Source organism: Macrobrachium rosenbergii, chromosome 51 (genome assembly GCF_040412425.1).
Source record: "Macrobrachium rosenbergii isolate ZJJX-2024 chromosome 51, ASM4041242v1, whole genome shotgun sequence".
Classification (NCBI taxonomy): domain Eukaryota; kingdom Metazoa; phylum Arthropoda; class Malacostraca; order Decapoda; family Palaemonidae; genus Macrobrachium; species Macrobrachium rosenbergii.
In genome coordinates, this window is record NC_089791.1 from 64,651,033 (window position 1) to 64,664,400 (window position 13,368).

General features: G+C 32.9%; 1 protein-coding gene across 3 annotated transcripts in view; it reads right to left on the bottom strand.

Moving 5' to 3' along the window:
- The window catches only part of LOC136833466 (deoxyribodipyrimidine photo-lyase-like), a 92,221-nt gene that overhangs the window by 25,474 nt on the left and 53,379 nt on the right, over positions 1 to 13,368 (bottom strand). For all 3 annotated transcript variants that reach the window (XM_067095660.1, XM_067095659.1, XM_067095661.1), the window contains 5 exons: positions 11,235 to 11,360; positions 1,814 to 2,016; positions 1,466 to 1,624; positions 1,114 to 1,312; positions 509 to 701 (listed from right to left, as the gene is read on the bottom strand). In XM_067095660.1, the coding sequence (XP_066951761.1) occupies positions 509 to 701; positions 1,114 to 1,312; positions 1,466 to 1,624; positions 1,814 to 2,016; positions 11,235 to 11,360 (880 nt within the window). The remainder of the gene's footprint in view (positions 1 to 508; positions 702 to 1,113; positions 1,313 to 1,465; positions 1,625 to 1,813; positions 2,017 to 11,234; positions 11,361 to 13,368) is intronic.

Below are 13,368 nucleotides of genomic sequence, written 5' to 3' on the forward strand. Positions count from 1 at the left end.
TGGAGTGCTGAATGACAGAAAACCCAGAATATTCTTACTACAACTGACAACTTACACCTGAACCAACTGTACAAACAAGGCAAAACCTCCCTTTAGACAGCAATGTCTTTGTTATGATCAAACATGAAATATGTCCTGGAAACATTGAAATGCACAAATATTCTGCTGCTCCAGTTCAATAACACTCACAAACATGCATTTCACTCAACATGGTGGTTCAAATAATTTGTCGACCAACCAACCATATGTGATAAAAATAAACCACATACAGAACAAATCTGTAACTACTGATATACAAAGGGGGAGATTTTCCCTGGCATAAAGAAATACTTATGAAAGACAACAACAAATTCTGGCAGCTGGATAAAAGTAAAATAACGGGCTTGTATATTGTATAGGCACATTACATACTAATGAATGAAAATTATAAAAATCTATTATCTGTCATCTGGAGACCGAGAAAATAACTTTAGCTGAGTATAATTACCAAACTGTTTACAAAAATTACCTGTGGTCATTTAGGGTAGTCCTTGCCCATGCATAAGCTCCATTTATGTTGTCATAATCTTTCTGATAAAAGCAATAATTGTCAGTCAGTTCTCGTCTCACTACCATCTGCTCAACAAAGGAATCCACTTGTTCTTTTAGCTGCTTCTTGTATCTAGTAACTTCCAACACACATCTCTGAGCTGATACTTGACCTGCACAAGTTAATGAATTGTTTTATAACGACAATCCTACCAAAACTTTGAAGGTTTATACTGTAATAAAGTTAAACATTCAAGATACTCTTTGAGACACAAGTTCAAATACCAATTTTTTCTCAACATAATAAGAGATTAAAAGATATAACCTAATTAAAATAACATAGCAGGAAACTAGATCTCTATACTGTACACATTTTCTGCTCTAACAGAGTTGGCAGAAGAAAAAATTGGTTCTTGTGTGGGGGGGGGGGGCACTAAGCTGGATTCTTCAGCTTGGAAAGACCATATAGAAGAAATGAAGAGCAATAGATTGAGAGAAATATGACTCGGCTGATGAAACGAATTTACACAGAATTATACACTGGCATGTCAAAAGATATTATTAAGATTCCACGTGTGTACTTACCAAAGTGTATCCAGGGAGAAAGATTGCTGAGTGCATTTTCAGTTGGATCATTGGATTTTATACCATATTTACGAAGCCTCTTTAGGCAAAAATCATTAAGCGTAGTTAGCCCTGCTTTTGTTCCTGGTTTTGCCCACGAGACTGGTCCCACAGAACGGTCACATTCCAAGTACTTATCTGCAGCTATCCAATCTACAGGCTACAAAAGAAATATTCAGATTCAATTATAACAGCATTTCTTTCTCTTGAGTCTCTAACACTCAGTAAAAAAAAAATGTTTACACATTTTTTAACAACTGTATTTATTACAATTCAAGCTATAACTTTTACAGATAAAAACTAAAAACCATACCTCTGCCTTAATTTTGCTTTCATGTGGATGTTTAACAACCGGTGGAAAGTTGGTCAAGAAGGTGGGAAGCTTATCATGAATTTTCTTACGAATAGTCTTGGCCGAATACTCTTGTTTGTCGGAAGCCACCTGGCATGGAACAATATTGCGTGCATCCACCTAAGAATTACCAAATTCAAACTTAAAATGACAAACTTATGAAAATATATAGTTTAAATTTAAATTAAGTTATAATGTCCTGAATCCCTTCAAGACTGTACACTATTTTTTTTTTTATAATTTTACGAATAGATACAAGTGCCAGTATTCACATTACCATCATCAGTAACAAGAGCTAGTGATATTTACCCTGCACATAGGAATATTACTTGGAATAGCATTCTTGACATCTTTTACCCATTGCTGAGGAACACGTAAGGGACAAAAATCAGTAACAACACCTCCAATGTTATGACTCTTGATGAAATTTGGAAGAGCAACCTTTGCTTCACCAATGAGTAGATGGAATTCTATACCAAGTTCCTTACACTCATCTGCCACTTCTTCTAACCCTGAAATTAACAAATTTCAAATTTTACGTTACAAAAAAAAAAAAAAAAGTCTTTCTGTGTGAAAACCTAGTAGATTGAATAAGTAAAAAATGTGCCGAATACAGCATATAATCAAGGCCACTGAAAATAGATCTATCTTTCTGTTGTCTTGGTATAATGCTGTATGAGCCACAGCCCATGAAAACTTTAACCACAGCCTGGTGGTGGCCTACCGTATATCACTGCCAAAATCACAATTGTGGCTAACTTTAACCTTAAATAAAATAAAAAACTACTGATCCTAAAGGGGCTGCAATCTGGTATGTTTGATGATTGGAGGGTGGATGATCAACATACCAATTTGCAGCCCTCTAGCCTCAGTACTTTTTCAAGATCTGAGGGAGGACAGATAAAGTGCAGACAGAATAAAGTGCAAACGAACACACACGGCCAGCACAATAGTTTTCTTTTACAGAAAACTAAAACAGCCTCAACAAAACCTGTCTATGGAGAAGAGAGGAAACCAGGTAGAAATTTAATTGTGAATGTATCTGTCTCCATTTGTTTACTCCCTCTTTCCCTGACACGTGCATTGTTATTATAATCCCAATCTTCACATAGCTAATATCCCTTAGTAAAATGAGGCTACTATAGCTAACATATGTATATCACTAGATATACTGCATTACAGTAAACACTTACTAAATGTTTTAACCAATGATATATGGTAGCCTAATCTCAATTAGCTCCAGATGCATTTCATCTCATAAAAGGATATAAATTTTTGTTTGATATTACAAATACATAACAATATTGCTGTAGTATATCTTTCACAACAATATTGCTGTAGGATACCTTTAATAAAACCACACATACACACACAGATTTTTCATTGGAGAAGATCAAAGTGCAAGTACAAAATGGTAGCTACTTGCTCTATAAAATTCAGCAGGCAGATGCATATACACCGTCACATGCACTGCATAAGGTACTTTTTTCCATTAATGTTCAATTTGTTGCTGTATTCATCAGCATGCAAGACTCTTCAAAAACTATCATTATTGGTGAATATATTAATTTTTCATATAGTTAGATGTACTTACAGTACATTAAATATTAAATTTTATATCTGTATGTTTTTTCATATAGCTAGTTGTAATTACATTAGGAATTATATTTTATAATATCTATATGTAAGTGTTATCACTGTAAAATAAGAAATACTGTGCTATTAGTTGAAAATGCATCTTAAAAGAAATGAAACAAAATGTCTGTCTAGATGTGTAGTCAAATTTGCTGACACATCAGAAAATTACCTCCCTTTACTTGGCTCAAAAACAAAAGAACTAATCTTCATATAAATAAGCCTGAGACTCATTATTAAATTTGGCAGTACAGTAGTTTGATTATAGATTCATTCATACAAAATAGAAAATGTACCACAGCAAAAAACACACCTGCTCTAGACCAACTCAGCCAGGTCTCTATGCAGCAAATTACATAGTTATAGTTATACTAAAACAGATATTTTGATATTAAGAAATGCTGGAGGCTCTTTATGAGGTAAACAAAAACACACAAAATGTTAAGTAAGTGGGATAAAGTACAGCGTGGGAGATAAAGTACAGAGTGGGACATGATGGGTCAGTGACCCTGCAAACAAAGAACCACCTCACAAAATTAGACAAGCAAGTATCAGTCATGTTTGTTTCAGCATCCACTTTGTCTATTATTATTACATGATTTCTCGTTTTGCGTGAAATATGACTCATTTTTCCAGACTTAGATATATCTAATAAGTAACAAAATCAAGGAACACTGCTTAAACAGCTTCGAAGCTCAAAATCCTAAATAATATTTTCAAATCCATGGCTAGCACCCAATTTGGAGCCATCAGTGCAGAAAAAACTAATTGCCTGAATGTACAGTACATTGGTTCTAGGAATGTAATTTATATTGCCATATCTCTCTTTTCTGCATTAAAGCATCTACATAATTCACTAGTGATAAATATGAAGGCAGGGATTCTGCAGCATTTTAAAAGCATTACTGTACAGTATTAAATTTGTTGATATATTTAATTCATGTATTTCTTTCACTCAGAGAAAATAATAGTGATAAGCATCACTGGACTCTATAAAACATAGTCCAGGACTTTTTTGACTCTCTAGAATCCTATCCAGCTTGAAGCCAGCAAAATCTAGAAATACACTTCAAGAGGGATGTCCCTCATATCAGCCAACATATCCTGGGACAATATGCTTCAGTGACTACAAGTCCGGGAACTAGCAGAGATTTATATTACATCTCGCGTACAAGAGATGTGAAAGCTTAAACTTATGTGCAGTCAACGTAAAATCCAGTAATGACGAGTCTTAAGTTTTGGAAGTGCTGCGTTGACATACATCAATCAAACTAGTGAAAAAAAAAAAAAAAGTTCATTTAGCGACAGTCATTGCACATATGTATTTCTCAAGTTGCAACTCTCCTGCAAAGAAGGTTTAAGACTGCCCCAAAAGGAAAACCAAATCACATTTAAATGACATTATGCTTACATCGATGAAACTTTGTGGAAATATCCTCTAGACTCTTCTGGTACAAAAATTGTCAGTCTTAAGTGTCCAAGCTGCTGCTAAGTACATTTAAGAAGGGATAGATGAGGTACTACCGATGATGATAATCTTACCTGCTCATCGGATCTGGCATATTTCTGCGTACAATTCTGTTTCAAAACTGCTACAGTGGATCTGAGAACCATTTTTCGATTCAAAGTCATTAAACTGTAGTAGTCTATGCATAAAACAGATTTAAAAAGCTAATCTACTTATTAATGAAAAAGCTGTCATGGATATTGCTAACAATGTTTGTTTTTGAGCCTCTTGTACAATAAAATCTGATTCTTTTCGTATGCTCTAAATATTTTTTGTAATAACTTTGTCTTCCTTCTTTTGCTTACTGTACTGACTCAATAATCCTTGTTTTTTTCTATTTTGTTTTACAGTTACCTTTGGAAGTTACCAGTCTTTTTATACACAAGGTTCTTCACTCTCCTTTGAGAAGTATAGCATAAATAACTCAATGTCCTCGGGTACTGCTGAACTTTCCTTTTATTCATACTGTATATATATATATTTTTTTGGTATCATGGATTGTAAAGCATAGGCCTACCTCATCGTATATACTTGCCATCCTTAATTTTTATGAATTATGTCCTATTTAATTCAACTTGTGCTCACATATTATATCCTCTTGATTACTTATTCTGTTGTATCTTGTTGAATCAGCTTCTGTATATAATTTGTAAATATTTTTGGTGTTGGTAAATTAATAAATTTAAGTTCAGATTCCTTGATTTTTTCAATTTCTTGTGTTGACGGTCTGTCATTAGTGGTCTTCCATAATTGGGCAATGAAAGAAATTGAAAAGGCTAAATACCCTAGACAATAAAGATCTGGGCCAATGCTATGCTAAACTGTTACAAGGTTACCATGTCTTTTGATTCTAATCCCTTTTTATATAAGGACAAGGATTCTTCATTAAGAAGTATTATAAATAGTATGTTATGATGTTGGTGTATCATATCCTGCACACTGTTAGAACATACACAAGAGTTAATTATAATTTTTTTATAAGTTTTCCCTATTGTACATTAGTGACTCCGTTTCAAAATGTGCTGAGGCTCTTCATGTAGGCTCTTAGCTTTATAAGCTGTTTGATATGATGATATATGTGGTATCTACAGTACAGGCAGTCCCTGGTTATCAGTGGGCTCGGTTATCAGGGATCCAGTTTTTTGGGGCTTGTCTAGCGACGAAAATCTGCAATTTTCGGCGCTGATTTCCACTTATTGGTGCCAATAACTGAAAATCGACTATTTTTTTAGCTTATCAGCACCGATAAGCTCCGAAAAAGTGCCAAAAATCAACAATTTTCACTTATCTTCACGCAGTTGAAACAGAACCCCTGCCAATAACTGGGGACTGCCTGTATATCAAAAAGGCAGTTTATAATAATTTATATATTTTTTTATTGTATCAAATTTTTCTCACCATAATGTAATCAGCCATCTTTATATATGAAGGTTAAGTATTATGGCATACACAGCCACCATTTATGGTGCCAAGGATAACTGTAGCCTCAATGAGTGCAGGTACCACAAATTTGACAAGACATAAGGACCAAAAAAAATGAAAAATTTGAGGTAGTGATGCAGGTGCTCTTCCACCCTGTGAAAGTGAAGTACTTACCCACATGAAATGTGCATCCTTTATTGCTAACATGTGGGCTACAGCTGACCAGCATTACATTAAGCACCACCCCACCATAGCAAATGGCTGGGAATTGCTTAAAGATAATTATATACCAATATGGTTTGAAGGGAATAATGTGCCAAAAAGTCTATTTCCCGAGGAAGATGAACTAGAGACAATAGAAAATGAAATGGAAAATGACATGAAAATTGCGTCATCCAATGAAGAGAAAGTTCTGATGAAGAATACACTAGTACTCAATTGTGTGAACGAAAATACTATGAAAGATAAGTTACTGATAAAACCTCAACTTATGACACCTGGAAATTATGTACATGCCCATATTAAGTTATGATCACAAAGATCATGTATGTGCAATAGTCACTCCTAATTAGTGGATTCAAGGCGCAGACTATGCCTTGTTCACATTTAGTTTTATTATAAGAAACATTACCTTTTACAAAATTAATTTTGTATTATAAGTTCAGGCCCGTCTCCGCAAAATTTTGTTTTCTTTTATAAGTTAAGTTTTCTTAAATATTACAAACACATGAATATATTTTCAACTATATTCCCTATGCTATATGGTTTGACACAGGGTATAAAAGTGAATATTTATTTCCAAAATATGTAAGATATGCCAGAATCAAATCTAGAACACCAGAGTTATCTTATGTTGTGGGTACCCTGTGAATAAGATTATTTACATTTACATATCTTATTTTTCAAGTTACAAAAGTATAAAATTAGAACACATGTGAAGTTATCTAATGTTGTAGGTACTTTGTGACTACAATTAATTCCATGTACATATTTTATTTTTTCACTGCTTATAAGTGTTTAGCTTCAAAATATTCAAGTAAAAATAATAATGAATTATGGATTCTCAATTGTTTTTGTTAATGCTATAGGTATTCTATAAATGCAACTATATTCATGTATATAACTTATTTGTTTAAAGTTATTTAAATGATGCACAGTAGCTAAACATTGTTTTATTTGGCTACATCCATGCTTGTTTTTGTATTACAGATATCAACTTCAACAGAGATAAGGCAATTTTTTAAAGCCTTTAAGATGTTACAACAAACTCAGGACTTTGAAATATATATTTTTTTTTATAAAAGATCAATGGAATATGTCTTGTAAAGTGTCACTGATAACTGAACGTGTGATATGAAGATGACTGATTGTTCTCTCTTTAGCCCCATCTTAAATGTACTTAACAGCAAGTGGGACTCTTAATACTGACAATTTCTGTACCAGAAGGTTCTAGAGGATATTTTCACACAATTTCAACGATGTGCACATAATGTTAAGGAAATGCAATTTGGTCACCCCTTTGGGGCATCTTAACCTTTCTTTGCAGAAGAGTTGCAATTTAAGAAATACAAACCTGCAATGACTGTCGCTAAATGAACTCACTTCATTAGCTTGATTGATGTACGTCACAATGTGATTAAAACTGATTTTCAAGGGTATAAAACTGATTTTCAAGGGTATAAAACTGATTTTCAAGGGTATAAAACTGATTTTCAAGGGTATAAAACTGATTTTCAAGGGTATAAAACTGATTTTCAAGGGTACTTTGACTAGCCCCCTGACTAACGCAGCACTTCCAAAACTTAAGACTCCTCATTCCCAGAGTTTCTGTTGCTGTACATTGGCTTAAGCTTTCAAATCTCTTATACACGAGATGTAATACAAATCTCTGCTAGCTCTCAGACTATACAGTATGTTCCCCTTAATTGTGAGGGTTAGGGACCACAACCACCCACGTTAAGCGAAAATACACGTCAAGTTGGTATTCCCCTCTAAAAATGCTTATAACTGGCTACTTTAATTAAATACCAGAGACACCCCTCTAAAAATGCTTAATTGCCCATTTTAATAACTCAAACACCAAATATACCTTAAACTATCATCCTAAAACCCCTTAACATAATTTCAAAGTCATCTTACAACACTGCCCTTAAAAATAAATGGCTTACAGCTACATGTGAAAACTAAAGTCAAGTCCCCCCAACATTCAAGCACGGCCACTTTCTCTCATACAGTATTGAAGCTGTCCTGTTTCTTTTTTCAGATAGGGGAAACATTGGGAATTCACGAGTTAAATACTGTACAGTACTTAAATATTTAAATATATTCATACACTGAAAAAAATACCAAATTATAAATACAATCAAGTAATAAAATATTCTTTTGTGCATGTACATGTTACAATGATTTACTAATTTTCAAATATTAATAATAATGTAAAGAGCAAATTATCAAAAAAATGTTATTTCACTTACAGAATCCATTTATACTGTGTTATACTGCATTCATCTGTTATCATCGTAATATGTATTAAAAAAAAAAAAGATCGTCCCAACATTCGTAATGTTTAAGTTCTGAGAATCAGCTGATTGAGCCTAGAATTGAAAAAATTTGGAAAATAATTTTTTAGTTGCTAAAAGAAACTAATGTATTAATAAATTGTTTCTAATTTTGTACATAAAAGTTTAAGAGAGAGAGAGAGAGAGAGAGAGAGAGAGAGAGAGAGAGAGAGAGAGAGAGAGAGAGAGAGAGATGGTGTATACAACTGAAGTCTCAGCACAGTAGCTGGGGACGAGACTTGGTTAAACCAGCTGGGGAGGAGAGTATAGCCTTGCGTTGCTTACGTATGAAATTCGGATTTTAAATATTTTTATGGTGATTAGAGATGGAACATCAACAGTGATAAAGTACTCTCTTGTGTACTATTATAATATGTGTATGATAATCATAGTCAACTAACCTTGTAATGAAGTACGTTTCAGTAAATCAGAGACAGAAGAAAAATATAGCAACACATACCTACAGTAAAAACAATACAAATGTCAGGATGATCTTTCTTTTTTTATACATATTACCATGGTAACAGATCAATCCAATACAGTATAAATGGATTCTTTAAGTGAAATTGCATTTTATTTATATTTTGCTGTTTTTTCACAAGGTGTTTATGTACACTGGTAAGCTGTTTTGTGATTTTGCAGGATTTTAATTTAGCATTTTATTGATAGTCTGCTGTGTTTACATAAATATTTTTTTTAAATTAGTACAAGAAATCCTTTTCTTATCATAAAAAATGTATTTAGTCATGAAAATAAAATGAAAATGCAGTAATTAGTGAATATTACTCCGCCAAAAAATTTGCGAATTAGTCAATTTTCCGCGACATATTTGGAGATAAATTCCACAGAAAAACCCGCGATTAACTGAAGGCACGATTGCTGATCCGTGATCTAGGGGGGACCCACTGTACCTAGATTTCAGCATTATGGATCACATTTTTTGTTTCAATTCTTTAAAGGAAGGCAAATGTAAACCTGCCAAACAAAGATCAACTACAGCAATACTAATGAATTTAAAACCTTAGCAATCACCAACAACCAACACCCCAGTTGGTATACGAGAGCTTTCACCAGATCCTATGCACTGATAACCTTCGTCTTTGAATCAAGTGACGCATCTACAAAAAAAAAAAAAAGTCTGTACCATACATATCCCAAGACTTGCCTTGTGATACAGAACCACTGCATCATTATTTGCAGCTTCTCATAATGATGTTTGTAAGCATGCTACAGCACCATGCTATCCCTAAACTGGCAACAAATGTCCAATTGTAATATAGTCCTCCAATTCAATCCCTGACCACTTCCATTACATAATCTGAACCAAGATGAAAGAAGCCTCTTCAGCTCATCCATGAAAGGGTCATTTTTCTTGGCGATTTTCTTGGCAGCCAAGTACACCACAGCAAAACTGGCATCCTTCTCCCAAAAAACTATTAACATTGTTGACTTGGGAAATCTAGTACCTTCACAAAGCAATTGGCACCTTCCTTTCTAACTATAACATACAATGTTCAACTTTCCCTTTGAATATAGTAATTTCTAACTATAACATACAATGTCCAACTTACCCTTTGAATACAGTCAAACAGTATACTTGAAAATGCAGTTGTTCAAAGTTCATTTTATGATTCACAATATCTCAACCTAAACTTGCTCAATGCAGTGCCAAAAAAGTGATCAAACACAGATTACATCATGCTGCATACTGGATGTAAGTTGACACAAACCTCAGGGGTGCATAAGTAGAGCCTACACACAAAGTATGCAAATAATGCTATACTCAATGACTCGGTCTCCAATGTTGAATAAACAGCTGCCTTCATACAAGCAGTTTTCAAACTGTTATCTAGCTGTAACTTTACTGACACAGCAATTAAGAAATAATAGTAGTAAAACTTGAGAATTTTACTAATGGTAAGGTGAAAGCGGACTCTAGCCTAATCTTTTAAAGACCTTGATCTTTGCATTGGTTTATCATTGTCTAGCCCAATGCCTATCAATAATAGTGTTATAGGACTCAATGTCAAAATTAATATAATAGTAATGCAGTAGATTTCCACTGAAAATTAATGAATTAAAAAATAAGTTAAGAGAGACAAAGACTGTGATATGGATGGGCACTATGATATTGTACTATAAATTCATAACTGTTTATTAGCAAGACAGTTTTACCTAATGACTATTTCTTATTTATTATATATCAAAAGAACAAAACATTAGCGTCACAAAATCAGATCTTTGGAGTTATACCTTAATTATTTTAAAAGAATATATTACGTTCTGTATGTTAAATATTTTTTCACAAGTGGAAAAAATTGAAAATTCAATATTCTCTTCCTGGCACCAAAGCAAACAGAACGCAGCCCATCAGATGCATTAGTGGTAACCAACTGCATAATATCAAATTGTGATTTATATTTCACATCACAGGCTTCAAATAACATTCTTACCAGTAGGTTTACTAATATCCTTGTGGTGATATTAAGTGAAAATTACTGAAAAGTTACAAGTAATTGATGAGATATAACTGAAATATCTTATAAACATCAATACACATGCAAATTTTACAGAAAACAGTGCTCCTAATAAATATAAATAAACTTGCCTTTCAACATAAAATCGAACATCCTGTAGGTGGCATCTAAGAACTTGGGAACAAGGCAGAAGGCAACATGCAGCGATAGGTTATTTTTCATTGCCAGGCGCTGCGCAAAGAGCAGAGCCCAATTGTCTGTCAATAAAATAAAACCATTCAATTACATATTTAGTGTCATAAAAATTACTATATCTTAGTTTTTTAATATCCAAACACAAAATGTAACTTCCATAATTTCAAATATACAAAATTTACAATAATCTGTAATGCTACATATATACAAAGCTCCCTTTTATTTATTCTATACTGCAATGTTCTATAATGCAATGTGAGCATATTTGCCATTAATTAAAGAATAAGGACAGCCCTATGTGAGTTGATTGTTTTGTCTCATTGGTCTGATCAAACTACCTAATAATCTTCATCATCACCATGAATATAATAATAATAATAATAATAATAATAATAATAATAATAATAATAATAATAATAATAATAATAATAATAATAATAATAAAATAATAATTCTACACAGCTCATTGTTTTCCACCAAACTCACAAAGAACAGTCAATGTACAGTACTGGGAAGATTTTCAATAAAATAAGCTCGTATTTTAAGAAACAAAATTTATCTAAATTTTGTATATGCACTTACAACAAAATGTAGCCATATACAATAATACCAAGGTTGCTTATTGAATATTGATATACATTCATTTTAATACTCCCATATTTATATATCTATACAATTACAAAAGTGGTACAAGTTTTTTCTGGATAAACTTCAGTTATAAAATTACACTGGGTAATGACAGTCTTGGTAACCTGACGGCAAACAAATTAAGAAATCTGTATTTATACAGTAACATCTTCCTATCTACTTTTTCTACATTTGCTCTGTCCCTTGAAAAGTACTCTACAATGTTATCTCAGTACAGTTCAGTTCTGGAACTCGTCGAATTCGGTACTCAACACATTCAGGCAAGAAAAAACTGTCTTGGTGTTCGTCGTCTGCTTGGCACTCAACGTGCAAGCTTATACACGTTTGCCTCCAGATGCCATAACACATTACCTCTTTCATGTCGAACAAAGAGTTCAGCATTAGTCACAAAGTAGCTCTCAATCAGTGCAAAATACATCTCAATTCATTCTAACCTTTTTTTGTGCATTTTTTTCTTGTATTTTTGTGCATATACAATACATCATGGCTTCAGGGTGAGTTTCATTTTGATAGAATATACTAGGCTAGGTCTGCTTTGCCTGTCATATTTTCATTCAGTTCCACTGATAATGCAGATTACATTTAAGCTGGTGTCTGACTAATTAATATGTCTAAAAGCAAATGTTTGGTAGACTAAATGCAAGTCATCATACATTTAACCATATTTACCAAACTTATGGCCTTGTCTAATGATTAACTATTTCTTATACTTAAAAACCACTTAACCATGCAAAACACTGGCATAAACAGCAGCAAGCACTGACATTAATAACCAAATCAAGAAACAGCAGTTTGCTGATGTTAGTTACCATAACTATCGTAGGTTTATTAAGAGTTCTGGGACAGACTTATTAAAAATGTGCCAATTGTCAATGGTGACTTCCATTAGTAAAAAGAAAAATTTTTTTTTATTAATCTTTCCATCACTAAAAAGAAAATGTTTTTTTATTAATCTTTCACGAACTTATTCGCTGGTGTCAGGGAACTTGCTACAGCTTGTTTTGGTTCATTATGTTACACTCATGATTTTTTATTTATATTTTATGCTTTTCTCATCTATATTTTTACTGTATTTTTTTTTTTACAACCCAAAACATAAACACAATCTCGTATATAGGGTATGTACAAACACACAAACTCATTCACTGGTGCCAGAGAAATTGGTATAACTTGTTTTAGTTCATGTTGTTACACTTATGATTTTTTTTATTTATATTTTATGCTTTTCTCATCTATATTTTTACTGTATTTCTCTTGTTTTCCTCATTATTACAAACCAAAAGAGAAACACAATCTACTATATGGGGTACAGTTGAACTGATTTATATAGAAATTCATGTTTAAGACATAACAGAAAATCTGCTAGTTGTTTGTATGTCTTTATGATCAGAGAGTAAAAGAACAGATACTTGCGATTCGTCA